Source organism: Theobroma umbraticum, unplaced genomic scaffold (genome assembly GCF_002168275.2).
Source record: "Theobroma umbraticum cultivar Fairchild unplaced genomic scaffold, ASM216827v3 scaffold_56.0, whole genome shotgun sequence".
Classification (NCBI taxonomy): Eukaryota; Viridiplantae; Streptophyta; class Magnoliopsida; order Malvales; family Malvaceae; genus Theobroma; species Theobroma umbraticum.
This window is the reverse complement of record NW_018397256.1, coordinates 10,244,567-10,265,923: the sequence shown is the minus strand read 5'-3', so window position 1 is coordinate 10,265,923 and position 21,357 is coordinate 10,244,567. Positions and strand designations below refer to the sequence as shown.

Sequence of the window (21,357 nt, the reverse complement as noted above, 5' to 3'; positions counted from 1 at the left end):
ATAATATTCGTATAATTATAATATACAATACATATATTAAGTTTCATGTTTTGAAAAAAAATATATCTTGATAAATTAATTTTTTATTAATTAATATATAAATTAATAAATAATTTATTAATTAAATAATATTTTGATTAGTTAATAAATTTTCATGATTTCAAGGGTATTAGTTTATAAATGTTATTACTATACAAAATTATTCATTTTTCCTTTGAAAAACATAGCGTAAAATAAAAGAATCAAACCAGAGGCCAATTAAGTATCATAAATGGAAAAATTAATTAAATCAGCCCAACTAATTTTATAGATGAAAAAATTAAATGGAAATGTATAAAAGTCTGTAAGGTAACTAACCTAAACCCAAGTGACTAAGGTCCTTGCTGAGGGGGACCCACTCACCCCTCCAAAGCAAACAAAATTATCTGGAAATTCAATAAATGAAAGAAAATTAAACCAACCAACCAGGAAACTCCACATAAAAAACAGTCTCCCGAGAAGCAGAAACCCAAAAACAAAGAAAGGGCTTAAGCAAAAAAAAAAAAGCGACGAGTACGACAACGAGAAAAGAGGAAGAAGAAGAAGAAAATGGTGTCGTACATGAGCTTGTTGCTGTACGGAGTGGGAGGGATAGTGGTGGCGGGGATGGCGTTGCTGGTGGCGTTTCAAGAGAAGCTCGTTTACGTTCCGGTTTTACCGGGTCTAACCAAGTCTTACCCGATAACACCGGCCCGGCTCCGACTCATCTACGAGGACGTTTGGCTCCGATCCTCCGATGGAGTCCGACTCCATGCTTGGTTCATCAAGCTCTTGCCTGACTGTCGAGGTCATTTTCACTCCTGATCCACTTTTTTTTAGCGTTTTATTTGGTTTTTGTTATACTGTTGAATGAATTATAGGAATTGCGCTTGTGCTTTTTTTTTTTGGGAGTGAATTAGGGTTTGGTTTTCGGTTTGAATTTTTTGAGCTAGTGATTTTTTTGCTGGGTTACGACTGTTTTTGGTTGAATGCTATTTTTAGGTTGATTTCGGTTTTGGAAGAATTTTGTTGCATTTTTTGTTTTTTTTTTGGAATGTTATCTTCAATTGAAAATTAGAATGTATAATTTGTTTTTATTTATTTATTTTTTTTGCTTTGTTTGAACTTTGAATATAAGATTATGGAAACAAATGTAAATGCTAAGGGTGTATTTGAGCTAAATGAGAGCTGAACTAATTGCTGAGATTCAATGTATGGTGGTGGCTACTGTGATCTAAAAGTAGCTGAAAAATTATGGGAAAGATGTGATTTATTTGATAGCTATCAGTTAGTGGGTTTTGTTTATGATTGATAACATGCGTTTTGTTCAATTTGATAAGATTGATATATGCATGCATAACTGTTGTGTTTCTCTTAAAGTGCTCATCCTGTCTGTTTTAATTCGTTTTGGGTTAGGAACTTGGCTGGTTATTGTAAGGCCTTGAAAGTGTCGGAGAAAAACAAGTAAATAGTTGGCTGGAAAATTGAAAATGAAAATGATAGCATACACTAGACATTCATGTGCACACTTGGCATATCCATAAGCTAAGATGTGGGCTTGTAATATTGTCACACATGTACATTGGTATTTTGTGATTAAGATTGTAATACTCTTTCTCTGCTTAAAAAGTAGTGCCACTGGTTTTGCAGGTCCAACCATCCTGTTTTTCCAAGAGAATGCTGGAAGTATCCTTCATCATCATTAGTATTTTTGTATTATAATTCTTACTCTTTCACAGTTTAGTGAATTCAGTTGGCAAAACATTTTCTTTTTGTGAAATCCATGGATCTTGGGCAGTCTTGACCACTGATCTGTAGATATTGCTCATCGTCTGGAAATGGTTCGCATAATGTTACAGAGGTTGCAATGCAATGTCTTCATGCTTTCATATCGAGGGTGGGTGTCCTGAATATCTAATGTGCTGCTTCTCTGTTTAAACTTTCCTATGTTATGGCCATCATAATATTTTTTACTATTAGTATACCGCTAAACTAATCTATGAACTTAACATGTGATTGATAAAAGCAGTTATGGAGCAAGTGATGGTTATCCTTCTCAGCATGGAATTATAAATGATGCTCAGGTTTTTGTTTTGTCAGTTGTTGTATTCTAGATTTAAAAAGCTACTTCTTTAACAAAATAGTGTCTTAACCATTACTCTCTTTTCCTGTTTTTTTCCCGTTTAGGCTGCATTGGATCATCTCTCTCAGCGGACTGATATTGACACAGATAGAATAATAGTCTTTGGAAGATCACTTGGGGGTGCTGTTGGAGCTGTACTCACCAAAAACAATCCTGATAAGGTATCCCTTTTTAGTGATTATTTTGATTACATTTCTTTCTCTTGAGACTAGACAGATTTAGAATCAGAAACCAGTATATGACAGTCTTGTGGCTCACACTCATGCTGGATACCAGAGCAGCATACTGGTTGAACATGTTATACTCGTTGGATTGTTGCCTGGCTAAACTCTTGTGATGTCTGCTTTAACATGACATGACATGACATGATTACATCAATAGCATGTCAAGATTTTAACTATATTTAGCACATTATACTTGTAAAATGTGAGGTTAGATCGGGTTTGTTGGATTAATTGTGTCTTGCGCCAAAGATTTGTCTCTACCTTCATGAGGCAGAGAAATATGATCTAGTTTAAAGCTGAAAGGATAATGGGAAAACTGGAAATGTGCTAATGAAATAAATTCTGGTAATATTCGCAACCCACATAGCTGGGATTTGAGAATTAGTATAGTGTTGACAACCTAATGTAGCTTGACCAGAGCGCATAAATTTTCTCAATGGAGCATACATGTTGAACGGGATTTTTCATATTTTTGGGCAATGTAGATGTGGTTACAGAGATTTTTAGTCCACTTCAAGGTGTCATCATTGTTCAACTTAGTTGGTTTTTAATTTGCTTTTGTTTGCGCAGTTATCATCACAAGTTGGTTACTATTACTCTAGATTGCATGAGTTTGTTCCATTGTTGCTTTGATCAGGTTGCTCTATTCTGTTCTGTTCATTCTCTTATAGTTGATATGATCTTCTGACCGATGATAGAGGGATTTTTGGAATCATTATATATGTTTCTGGCTAGACACACTGACAATAGTTTCAATATTTTTGCACTAAATAATCCTTTTATCATTTTGAGGTCATATTCGGCATATCATTTCTTGGCTTGCCTTTAAAATTGCAGGTTGCTGCACTGATACTGGAAAACACTTTCACATCTATTTTGGACATGGCTGGAGTATTATTGCCTTTCCTGAAGTGGTTTATTGGAGGCCCTGGTACAAAAGGTCCTAAAATTCTTAATTTTCTTGTCCGCTCTCCATGGAGCACCATTGATATCATTGGCCAGGTAGTTACATGTAACTTTAACTTAACCTCCTGACTCTCTTAGACTACGTTGTTGACATGTAGATCGATGAATGAAACATCCCTTAATATCTGTTAGCTGTCAATGTCTCATGGTCCTTGGTATGTAAAGTAGTTTTTGATATGAGCATGCACCCTCAATGAGAATTTTTTATGTGAATTGTGAAGGGAAACGAGTTTCTTTGTTTGGTAGGCAATTGTTTAGACATTTATAGTTCTGATTACAATCAATTCTTGGGCCCTAAGCTTTTTCAGGTAAGTGGGTTTTTGACATGGAATTGAGATAAAGTTGTTTGTTACCCAATTTTTGCACTTTGGGTTGGGCCTCTTTTTCCATTGCCAATTGATTTTAGATTGGATGCTTAAGAGCAAATTCTTGTAGCTACAAGATGGTTTGTAGATACAATTTGAACCTATTTACATTTTAATATTTACCAAATTGAAATCTACACATGTTCCATTCTAGCAAAATAACATTTTTTAATTTCTACATTTGGTTTTGCTATTTCTTTAACCAGGAATACATGGTGATGATGCTTTTTCTGCCTTCTTTCCTTTGTCATTGCTTATATATGTGTTTGTGTGTGCACTCTAAGCCTCTGTCACTTCACTAGTTCATACATCCATTGTAATTTTGAGCTTAACATCTGCAGGTCAAGCAGCCTATCCTTTTTCTTTCTGGTTTGCAAGATGAGATGGTTCCCTCATCCCACATGCAAATGCTGTATGCTAAAGCAGCAGCTCATAACAGGCAATGCCTCTTTGTAGAATTCCCTACTGGCATGCACATGGACACTTGGCTAGCTGGTGGTGACCACTACTGGAGAACAATTCGGCAGTTCTTTGAACAACATGTGCCAGAGAAAAAGCAAAATGAATCCCCAAATGGCTATGGTAATTCACCTTTTCCCGATGAAATTGTCACCAGATGATATTTGATAGGATTAGTTTTTGGCCTCTGGATTTTTGTCTATCTCATGTTATAAATTTGCCTGCTTTGGTTGAAATTAATGGTTGGCATTCAATTTTTTTCCCCCAAATCCCAGCTCTTTCCCCAACCCTAGAAGCACCTTGTATGCAACCTGGTATCTGCATCTTGTTGACAATCTATTGTTGGAAGCTTCTAATGTCATGACAGTAGGGCTACATTGTTTAATATTATATTTAACTGGAGTATTAAACTGGAATATTTTTGCACCAAACCTTAAAATGCCTTTATTTTTGGTGCATGTGGTGGGCGAAGCCCAACTAAGAAACAAACCAACCTAGGCTGGATAATCCTGCCAAATCTTCGTCAAGCCTATTCCAAAGTCCATCTGGTGGACAGTCATGAAAGTGGATTCGAAAAGGTAATAAGTATCGCCATTATGGTGGTAGGGAATAACACACCCATGAAACTGGGCTTCGTGCTTTCTGTTCTCTCTCAGTTTTCCTGTCGTCTTGCTTTCATAGTAGTCCCAACTGCCAATATTATGCAATTACTCTCACCACTTTCCAATTTGTTGCCCCCTTCCCCGGGCCCTTTTTTTTTCCTCTTATTGATGGATGCCCTATGCTGTTTTCAGATTTCGAGAGGAGGTGACTGGCTGGCATGTAAGCTTTTGAGAATTTATTGTTTGGCTCACACCCTGGATCTCAAACTTTGTGCCTTTTCTTTTGAAGCTGCAGCTGTTAGAAGCTCTTTATAACCTGCTGCCTGCTCCCCTTGATCTTTCTCTCCAAGAGTTTTTTGCTGGCATACAAACATAAGCTGATCAAAATGATAAAGAAAAGGAAGCTGGATGCCCCTTCAGTATACCGTATGACTTTGACAAACACACAAAATACCATATTAATTCTGACTGGTTCTCATTGTATGAAATAAGAAGTCTCTTGAAAAAGGAAATGCACATGTATGGTTGCTGCTGATTTCCTGAACAATATGTATCTCTATTTTCCCATGGGAGAGTAGATGTTTCAGCAATTGTTTGACAATTTAGGTTTTTTTTTTGCAACTCTTCTATTGTCTTAATGGTAGTTTTGGACGGTTGGTAAGTCTTTGTATGGAATGTGGTCGAAACCAGAAACCTCTTCTTCGACTTTTATAAGATGTACAAAATTAAGTCGTATGAGTTGAGATGAAGATTCAATTCATTTGGAAGAAACTACAAGAGCTAGGCCTAGATATTGGAATTGAGATATAACTGAAGCAGCAAACAATGTCAATTGTTTTCTCACGCCAAACCCCAATTTGTCAACTGAACCTCCGATCATGACCTTTGATGAAGATCGCACTCAACAAGGATGATTACTTTAAGCTTAAAGTTCAAACGAGGTCCACCCCGACGGGACCTTTTGACAGCGAAAGAAAGCTTTTCTAGACGTGGGCCGCATAAAATTAACGTCTTTGGTTAGTGGTAAGGGCATCATTCTCCTCCCATCAATAAAATGGACGCAGCAAGAGGCTAAACCGGAGCTGAGGGTGCTCAGGCTTAAAAACGCTGGTTCGATTCAGGCTTAACATTGAATCTTTCCAGTGGCATGGAGCGCTGATTTTACCTTGAGGCTGCAGAGGAAGGGATCAAGATTAAAGACAAATTGTGGGACACGTGTACGGCGACGGATCATCATCGTCCTGCCATGTGATTAGTTGCAATTTGCAAATCCCCCTTTCTCGTCACATCTGAATGTAAATCTTATCTAATCATCTCATATTTTTTTCGATAAACCCAAGAAATGAAATGAAAACGGTGGACATTGGAACTGGACAATCTTTGTATCTACATTCCAGGAGAAAACAACCACCCGGGGCTCACACTAGCCTATCCTTCTTCACCATCTCGGAACCCTAACCTTACTCAAAATTCCAGCTCCGAAATCGGTTTCAAATCCGCATTATACCCCCCGCAGCAACAGTAGCTCGCGCTACGTGGCGAGCTTTCAACCATCTACTTTACGCCCCGTGGCTTGTACGGTCCTATCATCCATGTCAGACCTAGGCATCACCCCCTAATCCCAATCGCAAAGTGAAAAAAAAATTAGGGAAAACCTCCGTTTTGGGGAATAACAATTATTATTAATTGAAACAGATATACTGATCGTAGTTCTTTTTCTGTGTCTCTTCTTCTGGTGCTGAAATGTTTCTTGTTGGATATACCAAGTCAAGCGCACTGTAGATTTCCGATTTTATCCTTGTCCTTTTTCTCTCTGTTTCTTGGTTCTTCTTTCCTTTTCCTCCCCACACCTGCTATCTCTTTTCTCAGTGCAGTGAAGTGTACGGAAATGGACGGAGGAACTCAGTACAACCTGAGAACAGTAGAGGAGGTCTTTAGGGATTTTAAAGGCCGTCGGGCCGGCATGATCAAAGCCTTAACTACTGGTCTCTCTTTTCTCTTCTCTCCTCTCTTTTTTCCCCTCAAATTTATTCATACTACGAAAAGAGTAGTGCCTTTGAGTTTCTTAGGGTTACTTTTTACATGGTTTTGCTCCGCATTCTAATTTTCAATTTTGGCTTCTTTGTTTTTCTTTTGTTGTCGCAGATGTTGGAGAATTTTATGAGCAGTGCGATCCTGGTCAGGGCTTCTGTCTCTCTCTCTCTCGCAATTTTGCTTGTATTCTGAGAAATATCGCACATTCAAATCTTGAGTTGTTACGTTATGATTCTTGGACGTAGTAATTCAGAAGTTGCTCAAATTGACTTCTTTCCTTTCCCATATGATTACTGTATTCTAGAATTTGAAGTTTTCTGTTGCTTGCCTTTTGACAAAGCAATGCTGTATCTTTAGTTCATTTAGAGAGGTACTTTGGGTAGTCGACAATGAAATAAGTAGATAACTTGTTAAAAATGTGAGATACAAGTTGACTGAGCTAGTCTCTGGATAATTTTTTGTATGTATTAAGTTTAAATGCGTATTTTGAACTTGTTGCCAAACTCTTGAGGTGTTTGAGTAAATTTGTGTTTAACCTTGTTGCTTATTTTGCATTTTCCTCAATTTTTTTTCAGTTTTGATTGAAACAAGGATTTGTACTATAACCTTCTTAATCTCCAAAGCATGTTTAGTATGATATTCCATTAGTTTGGTTATCTGGAGTCTTGTCTTTAAGGTGCCTTGATAGTTATACGTAGCCTAAATATCCTTATTTGCTTCTCTAGGTACCACAACCTATACTAATTATGTAATATATGTAAATTACTAATAAGTTGTTGCCTATTCTTGAAGGCTTGTTTCTTGTTTAGGTATTATGTCATAAGTAATTTGCCAAACCTATTATGTCTCCTTGAATTTTAATTGATCAACATTTATTTCAGAGAAGGAGAATCTTTGCTTGTATGGATTCCCTGATGAACATTGGGAAGTTAATTTGCCTGCTGAGGAAGTGCCTCCTGAGCTCCCAGAGCCTGCATTAGGTATTAACTTTGCTAGAGATGGGATGCAAGAAAAGGACTGGTTGTCACTTGTTGCTGTTCACAGTGATGCATGGTTATTAGCGGTGGCTTTCTATTTTGGTGCTAGGTTTGGTTTTGATAAAGCTGACAGGTATAATTTTTTTCCCTCACCTGCTGCATTATGTTGCATTTTTCTTTCCCTTTTGAATACAGATGGGAGGCAATATTGATGTATGGTGGACTGCATGCATGATAAACTTTGCTCTAACTATAAGCTTTGGTGGTAGAAAAAGTAATATTATTAGGAAATGGGTACATGAAAAAAATTTTCATGTAGCCATTATGTCTTTCTCAGGTTTCTTCTTGTGTAACATGTCATGTGGAACAAGTATTTAAACCTTTTACTGGCTATAAGTGCATGTAAGCATGTTGTTCACATCTTTGACCCTGGGTGCTACAGGTTTAGTCAAGGACATCTGAGTTAATGCTGGACATGTAGCTTGGGGACAGATATTTAGAAATTGAGTGGAATATTTCTACTTAAAATATTATTAATATAAACAAATTAGAAGAAAAAGATTGAATGGAATTTTTCATTTTAAGGAATAATTTCTTCATTTTTGTAGTGTATATCAGTTTGCTGGATATTCTTGTGTTTGTAATGGTGGTTGATTGAAGGACTTATTTGCAAACATATGCAAACTTTGATGCAGGAAACGTCTCTTCACTATGATAAATGATCTCCCAACAATATTTGAAATTGTCACCGGAGGTGCCAAGAAACAGGGAAAGGAGAAGTCATCAGTTTCAAATCACAGCAGCAACAAATCCAAGTCAAGCTCAAAACCAGTAAGCGGGACATTAATGCTTAAAATTTTCCTGGTAGCTGGAGTAAAGTATGGATATTGGTTAATAGTAGTGTCAACGTCCAGAAGTGAGGTGGGTATGCTATAAAGTCTGAATTTATGTTATTGGGATATCTAGAACTTAGTTGTTCTATCCCTTGATTTATAATTTGCTGAACCTGCCTTTTTCCCTTTCCTTTTTTGTGCCAAACTCAGCTGAACATTCTCATAAACCAAATTATGTAATTTTAAAGGTAATTATGGCCTGTAATCTTCTGTCAATTGTCCCTTGGTAATGTTGACACATATTCAGCATGTTAAGGCTGTTTTGGGGTGCATATCTTTTTGTTCTGTACCATGATTTTTTGGGGATCTATCTACATGAGGTGTCATCATCTTTCTTTGTTGCATCAATTTAGAATTCCTCAACTTGGATTCTCATGACCATCTATGATTTTTTTATATTAGCCTTGTTTCAGATTTCCTTTTTGTGGTGGTAATACTGTTTTGATCAAGAAAAGTAACTTACTGTTTCAATTGGGTATATGGGTCTAGAGCTAAGCCAAGGTAGCACTATCAATTTAGTATCAATTGCATGTGTGATACTTTTAATTGTTTCAGTGTTGTTTATATTTGTTTCCGTTTGTGTGCAATGATATACATGCTAATTTCCTCTGTTTTAATTTGGCAATGAATTTAAATTCAGAGAGGCTCTGAATCTGCTAAATATTCAAAGAGCCTGCAAGCCAAGGATGAGGAGGAGGGAATGGATGAGGAAGATGAAGAGGAGCATGGGGAAACCTTGTGTGGTGCATGTGGAGAGAACTATGCTTCAGATGAGTTCTGGATTTGTTGTGACATATGTGAAAAGTGGTTTCATGGCAAATGTGTAAAGATCACCCCTGCCAGGGCTGAGCACATCAAGCAGTACAAGTGCCCCTCTTGCAGCAACAAGAGAGCACGACCTTGACATTAAGGAGATGCTGAGTTTTCACCTCATGTAATTCTCCCATGCTCTTGGCAGCCAACTGTTTAGGTGGTCAGATTTTCTGTGCTGGGCCAAGTTGGCCTGCTTATGTATCAAGTACTTTTCTAGGGGACTTTCAGGTGGATATATTAGGATTGATAGAGTTTTCAGGTGCTGAACTTTTATTCTATTTGATTCCAGAATTGGGATATATAATATTTCCAGTGTAGGAAATCTTTGTCCCTGTTCTGTTGGCTACATACTGCATAGAATGCGTATTGTTTCTTTTTGCTTTATTTGCGGAGGGACGGGTTGCAGACGTTTGATTGAAGTCCAACTGTAGTTACATACCTCTTCCACTGTTCTTTTGGGGCGTCTTTGGCAAATTTTGAACCTAAAATCTTACCCCACCATCATTGAGATTGGAAGAGAACTGAATCTTGACACAATAGGGTCAACTAAACTGAGTCCTGCCTATCAATATTCCTGGAGTCTCAGTCAGCAGTAACTTTTCGATAGTGTTGGTTAATGGTTGGTATGACTGTGAAGTACGAACTGAAGTGCTTCATCTGTGGTTAGTATTTGGTGGCCATGGCCCAAACGGGGATGGGAGGTTTGTTGGTGTGTCTCAGGAATATGATATCATACATCGTGACGGCTGAAGTTCAAGCTGTCGTTGACATGTGAGTAGCATTTGCGACAAAGTTAATCGTCAATGTTACAGATTACTGATAAAGTTTTCTTTCATGTCTCTCCAACCTTATATCGCACAGAAAATTATTGGAAACACTGAAAGTCACCTTATGTCAGAGAAAAATAAGAAGGGAAAAGATAGAAGGACATGAGAGGTGTATGTTTTCTCTTCTTTTTTTTTTTGTTCCCCCATTAGTTTTCACATCTACTTATACATCGTCGAGGAAAACAATTCTTTTCCTTTTGACCTTTCCGCGCCCTTTATGACCTTTTCGATCCCACTACAAACTAGTACCCGAAATTGCTTTGTGACCACATACATGTGGCTCACTTAATTTCAGGAAGGACTTGACCGTGGAAGCGGCCCTTTCTTTCCCACTTAGAAATTTAATCTTACTTCACTTACTGTTATAAACAGTCATATTTCGCATTTAAATTCATTGATTAATATATAATTTTTTATTTAAAAAATAAAATTTAAATTTTCTTCAATCAAATTCAAAAATAATAATAATAATAATAATCATGACTTGTTATTTCCCTTCTCAAACTCACCAGTTTCTCATTCTTAAATTCTTCACATACCTCTCTCCCTTACTTTTCCATTAGAAATTCAATTCCTTGTTTCCTTGCAGTGGCCTTGTTCCTGTTGCGCCTCAACTCAATCACACAGGAACAAGGCCACTGATGATGATGGAAATTAGGAATAACCTAGTCCTATGTACTGTACATGTGTATGTACACATGCACATATTTTATATAATATAATTATACATACTTATCTAATTTAAAAAACAAAAAACAAAACATCTTTTATATTTTAAATTTTTCATGATATCAAAGTTAAAATCATCACTCGACTTCTTGTTCTTCTTAATCTCTTCAAAATTTCTTTATTTTTTTTTAACTCGTTGTTTCCTTATTTTTCAAAGTAAACCAAAACAAAATTTTTTGTTTGTTTTAATCTTTTTTCATTCAATTATCATGGCATCAAGCAGTACCCTTCCTTTTTATTTCCATCTTTATCGAACATCAGTCCAATCTTACCTTTATTAAATTGAATTTTAAAGACCACTTCTTCTAAGGTGATCAAGTCACTCCTTTTATTTTATACGGTTGATGAAACAATTTTGACCCACTTGTTACAGTTGAAAATACTAATACAAAATCATTTACTAATCCATTCCATAATACTGTGAGTGGATAAAGAAGTAACCCCATAGAGACAAGGCACTCTCCATATTCCTAATTTTCAGTAGAAAATCATAAATTGACGATACTCAATATCCTGGCAGGCAAAGAAAATAGTTTTACATAATATTATCTTAGGGAATTTTATTTATTTACTGATTCTTATATCTGATTATTTGAGACCTGAGATTAGTTCCCAACTTCCTGATGCCAATGTGGGCAATGTCCCTGGCTCCTTTACCAGACTATAATTCAGCCGCCCAATCAGATCAGCTCAGCCTTTCCTTGTTAGTCCAAGCGTGCTAATAAGGCTGGCTAGTTTCAGCAGGTAAGGATCATATGAAATTTGAAATGGAAATGGAATGCATCAGCTTTCCAATTTAATATGGACACCAAGGGCAGTCCATATCCTAATAGGAGTGGGCAGGAACCTGGTATTCCGACCTCTATATTCCAATTCCTAAAACTGAAGAATTATTAATTAATAATGAAGGATCACAATTCTTGACTTGCTTTTTTATTAGTTTAAGTGTGAACCTTCAGATGAGGAAAAAAAAAAGAAAAAGTTTAAAACATGGAAAAATTCCAAAACGTCAATAGAGTAATACACTTTGGTATTATACAAGTATAACTGTGTTTGTTAAACCAACGTCAACGCCGCACAGAAACAGAAGCTTCCGAGGGTCCCACAGCAAAAATTCCAAAAGCACAAACGTCTGACCCAAGCATCCTCGATGTTAGCCACAGCCACAACCCTCCCCTTGGTCTGTTCCCACTCTTCTTCCTGGCGGCTTTCTTTCAGAAGTGACTTTTATAAACAAAAAAGAAAAAGATATTTCTAAAAGGAACAAACGCAGAAGCTAGAGCAGAAAGAGGAAAATTAAAGATGGAAAAAAGGCTATCAGATGCAGCTATGGAAGGAGACATCCAATCCCTCCAAGATTTACTTCAAGAAGATCCTCTCATTCTTCACCGTTCTATAGTTTCTTGTGTCTCCGAGACCCCTCTCCATGTTTCCTCCATGCTAGGCCATGTCAATTTTGTTCAAGAGCTTCTCAATCTAAACCCGGAGTTGGCTTCCGAGTTGGATTCCCATGGCTGCTCTGCTCTTCACCTGGCTGCAGCAAAAGGGCACCTCGAGATAGTCAAAGAGTTGGTCAGAGTGGATCCAGAGATGTGCATGGTAAGGAATCAAGATGGTAAGACGCCACTCCACCTGGCAGCTATCAAGGGGAGGGTTAAGGTGGTGAGGGAATTAGTCCGAGGTAGGCCTGAGTCTGCTCAGGTGGTGACTGAACGTGATGAAACTGCGTTGCATTTGTGTGTGGGAAGTAATAGGTTGTTGGGGTTGAAGAGTTTGGTTGAAGAGATTGGAAAAGATGATGATGTATTGGTGAATCAGAAGGATTGTGATGGAAACACTGTGTTGCATATTGCTGTGGCCAAGAAGCAGATTGAGGTATGCTTCTACAATGTGTGTTCATTTGAACCTTTTGTGTAGATTTGGATCTGATTAAATTTTTTGCATTTACTATCAACTCCTTACTTCTGGTTGGAGGGGTTATATTTATTTGGTAATGGAAATTAAGAATATGAAGACAGACTAAGGTACAATTATGTTTGTCACAAACATTTTCAAGTACATTTGAGTTCATAGCATAATTGGTTGGTTGTTCTCTGATTCAAACTAGATTAAGTACTTTGCACTGTCAAAAGAATTCATATCATTTAGGTGTATAATTTAATGCAGATGTATTTTAGAGGTGCTGGCTTTGGGAGATCTAATTCTATAATGTGCTTATGAATATCCGAAAGGTTAGCTCGGTTGCATTTCATTTCATAATATTGCTATTTCATAAATTTTGCAGATCACAAAGTTTTTGCTTACTGTTCCTGGGCTGGATATAAATGCAATAAATAAGAATGGCTTCACAGTGTTAGATACTTTGACACAGAGCCCCAGAGATTTGAGAGACATGGAGATTGAATGCATTCTTGGAGATGCTGGAGTTTTAAGTGCAAAGGATCTACAAATAATTGCACCTGAGTGGGTTCTAAATCCAACAAAAGTTCCCCAGACAACAATGTCTCTTGTCTCACGTGTATCAGCAGAAGAAAGCAATTCAAGGATGCCAATACAAAAGCATAAGCACACTGATTGGCTTGGTAGGAAGCGAAGTGCATTGATGGTGGTGGCATCATTGATTGCGACTGTGGCATTCCAAGCTGCAATAACCCCACCAGGAGGTGTTTGGCAAGCAGATGAAAATGTAGATGGGAACGGAAACCCTCTGGAGCATCCTCGCAAAGCCGGAACTGCTGTTATGGCATACAGCCAAGATATTGAGTATGGTCAATTTATGATTTTCAACACACTTGCTTTCCTTGCGTCTCTAAGCATAATACTCTTGCTTGTTAGTGGGCTACCGATGAAGAGACGAAGATGGATGTGGATTCAAATGATTATCATGTGGGTTGCCATCACAGCCCAAGTGATAACGTACTTCATCTCTCTAAGACATATGTCACCAGATAGCGCAGCAGGTATGCTGCGTGACGTAACAGAGATATCAGTCTTAGCGTGGTTGTGTCTTATGGGAGTTGTTTTCATTGGGAATGTCATTCGTATGAACTTATGGGTTCTTAGAAAGTACGGATTTATTAAGGAAAAGGAGCAGAAACCTTCAGCTCAAGTTGACAATGACCAGGAAGATGTGTGAGATGGAAGTAATGAAAATTTTGCAAGTTTCATGCTGGTAGCCTACACTCAAGTTATTGTTCCAAGCCTGTCGTACCTAGTTTCAGATTGGTGTGATAGATTTGTAAATGTTAAAGTTGGATCATTTTTTTTCAGCAAGCTTTGCTGAGAACAAGTTTTGTCCTGCATATACCACTGTGGTAATTTCTTACTTTTACAATACTATATTTCTACTGTAAAGCATACCAAATTGGAATGACATGGATATTAAACTGTATATTTTCTACTCCTTGCTTCAGCATTTATCTTTATTTTCAATATTTTCTCTTCAATCCTGGGATACCCTTATGGAGTTACAATGTAAATAGCATAACCAAATCAACTAAGAACCCTTCTGCTTGATTGCTTGTTATATATCATTGTTAGGCCTTGGCATATACCACCTGCATGCAAATAATTGTTATATCAAATAACATATTGAGAGTTATCAGCAGAAAGGAAATTGCAGCATTGTTAAACTGTTGGAATTTATGCAAAACCACTGGTAAAAAGCAAAGAATAAATTTTTTAAAAGCATAAGGTAGTTTTGGTGGATATAACGGATGTAGCTAAGCATAAAGGAAAGTATCCATTGATGGTCGTGAAAGAATTATGAGCGAAAATACTTTATTTGAAGCATCTCTGAGCAGGAGTGTTAAGTGTAACTCCTGGAAAATGGAAGAAGATAAGCTCACTCTAGCCTGAGTCTCAACCACGAACTTCATTAAATAATGAAACTCCTCTGGATAGGCTAAATAAGCTGAGCAACTGTCAAAATTATCTTTGATAGCATAAGGAATAGTGCCCTTCAACCTTTTCATCTTTAAGTAAGTGCGTAGAGAAAGTGTGTGAGTGGGTAGAAGAAAGTAAAAGGGTCTGCATTTGTGATTGAAAGTGAGGTTGTTGGTTTCTGTGGATATAATGGATTATGAAGCTAGGCATTGGCAAAGTGCAAGGACTGAACATCATCCATGGATGGTCGTGAAAGAATTATTCTAAGAGAGAAAAGGCTCTATGAAACATCCCTAAGCGGGAGTGTTAGCTCCTTAAACCAATTAATGGAAGAAGATAAACTCACTCTAGCCCGTTTCTCAACCACAAGCTTCAATGAAACTCCTTCACACATCGCTGCCATGCTAGGTCACCTCCATTTTGCCGAGGCAGTGTTGAATAGTAGACCATAACTTGCCTCAGAGTTGGATTCACAAGGCTTTTCACCTCTTCACCTGGCCTCTGCCAATGGCTACACTGAAATGGTTAAGTTGCTATTATCAGTGCATCCTGATATGTGTCTTGCTCGAGAGGAAGATGGTAGAACCCCTCTTCATCTAGCTGTAATGAAAGGCCGGGTTGATGTCATACAAGAATTGGTGCATGTGAATCCTGAAGCAGCTCAAAATACACTGGACAAGGGAGAGACCCTTCTGAACTGGGCTGTGAAGCACAACCGTTTGAAAACTATAAAGCTCTTGGTGGAACTGGGGAGGGACAAGGATATAGGAAATATCAAAGACCGTGATGGAAATAGTGTCTTGCATTTAGCTGCATCTCTGAAGCGGATTGAGTTAATTCTTTTACTTTTGTTCTCAATTGTTGGCACTAATCCTTTGCTGAATATCCTGATCCAAAAAGAATTTATTCAAGAGATGGTTTTTCTTTTGAATTCTGTAGTGAAGCTAAGTTGGCAACCTTATCTCCCATATATCAGGAAGTCGTCTTTGTGTCCTTGGTTTTGGTGGAATGCTGAATGCCACTTATTTGAGTCAGTAAGAATAGACTCCAACTCACCGAATTCACATTGACTGAGCATATGATAATTTAAGTAATTCAAGTATGTATTAGGACTGGTTTTCTTCTTTAGCTTTTTGTTTCCCATGCCTGAAATGATGAAATCATATGAATTGGATTTCGCTTAGACTTCCAAAACAAATGACTTAATGCCACACTTGACATTACTAAGTTTGGGCCTTTCCAGCTTTCCTTCCAAAAACACACCCAGAGGAGACTTCCTTCTGATCAAGGAGAATCCTCGGATAAACCAACAGATCAACAGCATCTGTCCCCTTAATTTTCAAAAGCCCAGCATCTTAGTTTTACTAGATTCATAATGTCTGTCTAAATGTACTTCTGTCAACTTTCTAGAATAAACTATAGCCAACATTATGAATTTTTGTTTATGTTGTGCAGACCGTGTAAATGCTGTAAACAAAAATGGTTTTACAGCCTTAGATATAATGGCAAACATGCCAAGAGATCTAAAAGGCATCAAAATTTGTGAATCCCTCCTAACTTCGATAGCACTGAGATCAAGGGGGATCCTTGCATCAGAAAGTGGCATAACCCAATTCATTGAAGCAAGTGAAAAATTAAACCCAAAGTGCCGGTAAATTCTGAAGCCATAGCAGCATCTGGTGCTGGCAATAACAAAAGAAGCACTTGAAGAATGATGACTGTTTGAACAAGAAATATGACACTTTGATGGTAGCTGCTTCTGTTATTGCTGCTATGGCCTATCAAGCAGAGTTCAGCCCTCCTGGTGGTGTTTGGGACCATGACTCTGACTATTTCCACACTGGTCAGTCAGTGCTGGGTACTTATGATTCTAAGCTATACAGCATTTTTTGGATATTCAACACGGTTTCTTTCATTTCTTCCATAAGCACAATGTTTTGGCTTGCAAGTGGATTACATCTGAAGCAGAGAATATTTGTGTGGATTCTCACGGCTACCTTGTGGTTGACTTTAATACCTATGGCAGTCACCTACATTGCTATGTTAACTATCACGCCAGACAATGAGCAAACTGTACAAATGGTGGTGGCGATTGCTATGCTAGCATGGTTGGCCCTAATTGGCATTGTCTTCATAGCTCATACAGCGCGCTTTATTTATCTGGATTGTCCAGAGGCTAGCAAAACACATAAAGAAGAGCCTTTCCACACGCAGAAAAGAGAGGCAAGATCAGGATCAAGGTAATGTCTGAATACGTATATCATCCATATCAAATTCTTATAGGAGACCAAGCTGGCCAATTCCAACTACCACAGCTTCTTACAGGATGCGTTGTTGGAGCCAAATGTGGCATTGGTGTTGATATTTGTCTCAGACTTGTTCTGTTTAACTAGTATGGTTGTACATTTCAGTTTCCCCACTTTCATCCGTGATGATGCTATCAATTATCATTGGAAATTGGAATATTGAAACTAGGCTGCATTATCTGATAGAATTATTAATGTTAAATACCACTCCCATGGTTTTGGTGTTGAGCATTTGGTCATGATTTAAAGTATCACGAACGCTGGGAATCTTGGATACTGAACAATTTTGAAAACTTTCCTTGAAAAATCCTAGGCAACTTATGGATGATTAACTACATAATTTAGAAAATCCTAAGCAACTTTTAGATGATTAACTACTCTAACAAGAAAGCAACTTCGGCTTAAAGATGCCCATACAGCCAAAAAAAAACAGGTCTGTACAACCAAAACAACTATCCCCAAGGACATCATCAGGCTACAACCACAACAACTGAGCCTCCCTGACATAACCCTGCACCAGTTTACAAAAACAGAGCCGCAGAAAGTCACAGCAATAACAACATTTCTGTATCCAACTACTTTAACAAGATCAATTTAGAAAAATCCTAAGCAAGTTAGAGATGATTGACTACTCTTTAACAAGAACAACTAGAAATACATAGAAGATGAAGATGCCAATGGCAAATTCCGAGCAACAAAAGAATACATAGCAGTCGTGGCTATGGAACAAATTCAATCTCTCATTCTTTTTACAATTATAAGTTTAAGCAGTTCAACCCTTCCAGCAATATTTATCCAAGAAGTTGGTCATTAAGCTCATCCACAGAGATTCTATTCATTCTCCTTATCACAATAAGAGTGAAGATTTCACAACCCGCGTAGAAATCACCATGCAAATTAGAATAACTTTGACCACTACTGATACTCAGGCTGACATTCATCCTAGCAATAATTTCTCTATAGACCAATGTCTCCATTACAAATAATGGACACTGGAAGCAGGTTCAATGTCACCCTTGCCTCCGATGCTCCAATCAGTATATACCGCTGTATAATTCTACGAACTCTTCTACATATACTAGATTGCCATGCAGTTCCGAGTATTGTATTTTTTTCCCAACCTCTTAATACCTCGTGCACCTCGTCCGAACCATGTTTTTACCACTAGCAATATCAAAGGGGTTGGTTCAATAGAAAACCTTGCCAGAGAGCAACCCTAATGTTCATTCGGTTTACCACCAGCAATATCAAGGGGTTGGTTCAATAGAAAACCTTACCAGAGAGCAACCCTGCTGTTCATTCGGAAGGTAGAGGTGATCAGGGAAAACTTCAACAGAGCAATACCGTTATAAGAGTGTGATTGGGCTGGAGAAGGTGGAGAAGGCCGCTGATCAGATGAAAATCCACTGAGTGGCGGCAAGACCTTTTCATATTGGCTTGAAGGGGTGGAAAATGAGGTCAGGAAGAAGAGTTGTTGGGATTCACCAGCAGGGGTCGACAGGAGTCAAAATTGGGAAGGTGGCTCCTAAGTCATAGGGTTTTCTACGATGATGGCTATTGTTGACGACAGGACGAGGAGTGGAAGTGGCGGTGGAAGCCTAACCTGGTTCTTGGTACAACCTATCGCATCCAGGGGAGGCAAGGATTTGTGCTTTTGGAAGGTGGAAGGCTTGGCTGCGTGTTGAACTGGGCGCTGGTACAGTGAGTTTTGTTCTCACAGGTAGTTCTAACAGGTTGTGATGTATCATTATCTTAAGGTTGTTGGGACTCCTGTTGATATAAGGGTCCTTGTTTGGTTGTTAATACGTATGAATTGGGTGCTTCAAGCCTGGTACTGCAAGTGGTTTTTGTATGCTGTATAGTTGGGTCATGTTTCTGGTACAGCAGGCGGGTTTTGCATGCTGTATAGTTGGCTCATGTTCCTGGTACTGCAAGCGGTTTTTGTATGCTGTACAGTTGGGTCATGTTTCTGGACTTTTAGTAGCAGAGTCTGTTCTTTTTATACGCATCAATGGTGCGGATTTCAAGTCAATATGTTTCACATTGAAAAATGAAATGATTTACATTTTTCCAAAAAAAAATTATTTTTAGAACATCAGACGATGGCCTGGCTGCCGTGCATGTGATATTTGAGTGCGGTTTTATAAATGGAGTTCGAGGATGATAAGCTAATGAGCCGAGTATTTGGATTTGACTTGCCATGCACATCATTGGCAACTCGAGTGGCTCAGTTCTCATATTGTATCGGTAATGTTTTAGAACCTAACTATATTTATAATGAATTGGTTCTCGGTGATATAGCTTGGGTTGAAGGAGATTCAACACATTTGGAAGTGATCGATGGCGACTATCATGTTCTTCTTTAAGAGGAAAGGCTTTCAGTAAATCTAATATATTCAGAAGGAAAGAGGAGAACACTGGGGTGATCATCCACTCCGGTGCAGCTTCTAGTTGGCTAGTAAAAGAAGGGAATGAATGTAGTTATCAAGGAAGTACAGAGTCTATTAAATCTTGCTTTAAGCAAGAATATATTCAGAATAAAATGGGAGAAATTGATCTCCGATATGCAATTATCGAAGAAGTCTAAAGTCTAGTAAATATTTTTTTGTAACAACAAATCAAGGATTTTGTGTACTGCAAGGTAACAACAAATCAAGATCTCGACAACGACATTTCACTTTGTTGGAGGAGCTGAATTGGTACTAGACACGGAGAGCTTGTTTGCTTAAATGGGTTGCTTGCTTGCTTGTGCAACCAAGTAAAGGCAGTGCAGTGATCATCTATAATCGTCTTGATGGCACAATAGAATTACAATGTCGCTTATGATATTAACAGAAAGAAATTGTGTTTCCAAAGAACAGAATGTGAACTCCTAGAGGACTGATTGATGAAGTGCATTTGTTCATTCTTTCTTAACAAAAAATACAAATTTCTTTTTTTGATATTATTATTAACAAGTAAATAGAGTGAATAGATCTGCTATTTCTTGAAATCTCTCTTCTAATTCAAAATCGTGGTGTAACGTGTATCCCCTGTTCTGGTCAAGGAATAGATGAAATAAATCAAAAAATAGATTTTTGTTCACGAATGAAATCTTATTGGAACTGCCCAGTTCATCCTTCGGAACCATATCACATCCCGGATCTGATGAAATAGGATGAATTGAGACGGTATTTTGTAAATACATAATTATCTTGAATATATTAACTATTTTTTTATTTTTCGATCGCCTGGAAGGGATAAAAGAAACATCTTGTTCTTTCTTCAACAATTTCTGATCTCTAGTGGACCTCTCAGTAGGATTCGAACTCAGATGAAGTTCTGACCATCTATCAGAAAAAAAAAAGAACGAATGGATCTTGTAGGATTCCCAAGAAATTCTTCGATTTCTTCCGGAAGCAGATGATTATTCATCCGCTTCTCACGTTCCGTGAATAGCAGGCTCTTTTTTTAATTAATTTAAATTAATAATTCATTTAGACATTCTCCATACATTTTCCCCTTTCATTTCTTCCTCGTCATGTACTTCCATATGCAAAGTTATGAATTTCTATTTGTCTAGAAACCAGAAACAGAGAAGAAGGAGAAAGCTTATTTAGTTAAATTAGAAAAGACATAATATAGTATATGCACAGGAACAAAGATAAAAGGAGTTATGAAGGAATTTGGTTTCTCAAAGGATGCATTGTTAGAGCCAAATATGGCATTGGTCTTGATAATTGTCTCAGACTTATGCTGTTTAACCAGTATGGTTGTACATTTCAGTTTCCCTTTTCATCCGTAATGATGTTATCAATTATCAATAGAAATTGAAACAGTGATACTAGGCTGCATAATTTATATAATGTTAAATACCACTTCCTTGGTTTTGGTGTTGATTTTTTGGTCATGATTACAAGTATCACACGTGATAATGTTATGGGATACTGATTAGGCGCATCATCTGACAAGTCAAATTGTTAATGTTGGATACAGTTTGGCAGTAATGTATTTGGTCATAATAGTCATGCCACACCCTCGATTTCAAGCAAAACAAAATCTTTATAGTAAAGATGAGTGCAGATTTGATACCATGCCATACCAAAAATCTTTATAGTAAAGAACACTTGATCAATC

At 37.6% G+C, this 21,357-nt stretch overlaps 3 protein-coding genes across 7 annotated transcripts; all 3 read left to right on the top strand.

Annotated features, from left to right (window-relative positions):
• The first annotated feature begins 489 nt into the window (after positions 1 to 489).
• Positions 490 to 9,913, top strand: LOC110411440 (alpha/beta hydrolase domain-containing protein WAV2-like). Of its 5 annotated transcripts, XM_089782796.1 has the most exons (10): positions 490 to 826; positions 1,669 to 1,704; positions 1,837 to 1,915; positions 2,048 to 2,102; positions 2,206 to 2,322; positions 3,223 to 3,387; positions 4,058 to 4,298; positions 7,693 to 7,921; positions 8,484 to 8,619; positions 9,322 to 9,913. In XM_089782796.1, the coding sequence occupies exons 1-10, from the start codon at positions 589 to 591 to the stop codon at positions 9,583 to 9,585; spliced, it is 1,560 nt and encodes a 519-aa protein (XP_089638922.1). In that variant the 5' UTR covers positions 490 to 588; the 3' UTR covers positions 9,586 to 9,913. The 5 variants fall into 5 exon arrangements, with proteins under 5 accessions (XP_089638922.1, XP_021277261.1, XP_021277262.1 ...); XM_021421586.1 differs by lacking the exons at positions 490 to 826; positions 1,669 to 1,704; positions 1,837 to 1,915; ... (2 more) ...; positions 3,223 to 3,387; positions 4,058 to 4,298 and adding exons at positions 5,792 to 6,072; positions 6,647 to 6,762; positions 6,923 to 6,955 and having other exon boundaries at positions 8,484 to 8,709; XM_021421587.1 differs by lacking the exons at positions 490 to 826; positions 1,669 to 1,704; positions 1,837 to 1,915; ... (2 more) ...; positions 3,223 to 3,387; positions 4,058 to 4,298 and adding exons at positions 6,086 to 6,352; positions 6,647 to 6,762; positions 6,923 to 6,955 and having other exon boundaries at positions 8,484 to 8,709.
• Positions 9,914 to 12,227: 2,314 nt separating this feature from the next.
• Positions 12,228 to 14,450, top strand: LOC110411437 (ankyrin repeat-containing protein BDA1-like). Its single transcript, XM_021421578.2, has 2 exons — positions 12,228 to 12,925; positions 13,335 to 14,450. Exons 1-2 carry the CDS (start codon positions 12,353 to 12,355, stop codon positions 14,184 to 14,186), a joined length of 1,425 nt encoding a protein of 474 aa, XP_021277253.1. The 5' UTR covers positions 12,228 to 12,352; the 3' UTR covers positions 14,187 to 14,450.
• Positions 14,451 to 16,681: 2,231 nt separating this feature from the next.
• LOC149527543 (uncharacterized) lies at positions 16,682 to 17,404 on the top strand. The gene is made up of 2 exons (XM_089782653.1): positions 16,682 to 17,175; positions 17,347 to 17,404. Exons 1-2 carry the CDS (start codon positions 16,682 to 16,684, stop codon positions 17,402 to 17,404), a joined length of 552 nt encoding a protein of 183 aa, XP_089638779.1.
• Positions 17,405 to 21,357: the final 3,953 nt, after the last annotated feature.

What these genes read in the sequence shown, in the direction of transcription:
- LOC149527543 (XM_089782653.1), top strand. Translation starts at nt 16,682, where the DNA reads ATGGTAGCTGCTTCTGTTATTGCTGCTATGGCCTATCAAGCAGAGTTC. An exon ending in GAGGCAAGATCAGGATCAAG is followed by an intron (nt 17,176 to 17,346) that starts GTAATGTCTGAA and finishes TGTACATTTCAG; the next exon opens with TTTCCCCACTTTCATCCGTG.
- LOC110411440 (XM_089782796.1), top strand. Translation starts at nt 589, where the DNA reads ATGGTGTCGTACATGAGCTTGTTGCTGTACGGAGTGGGAGGGATAGTG. An exon ending in CCAAAAACAATCCTGATAAG is followed by an intron (nt 2,323 to 3,222) that starts GTATCCCTTTTT and finishes TTAAAATTGCAG; the next exon opens with GTTGCTGCACTGATACTGGA. An exon ending in CCATTGATATCATTGGCCAG is followed by an intron (nt 3,388 to 4,057) that starts GTAGTTACATGT and finishes TAACATCTGCAG; the next exon opens with GTCAAGCAGCCTATCCTTTT.
- LOC110411437 (XM_021421578.2), top strand. Translation starts at nt 12,353, where the DNA reads ATGGAAAAAAGGCTATCAGATGCAGCTATGGAAGGAGACATCCAATCC. An exon ending in TGGCCAAGAAGCAGATTGAG is followed by an intron (nt 12,926 to 13,334) that starts GTATGCTTCTAC and finishes TAAATTTTGCAG; the next exon opens with ATCACAAAGTTTTTGCTTAC.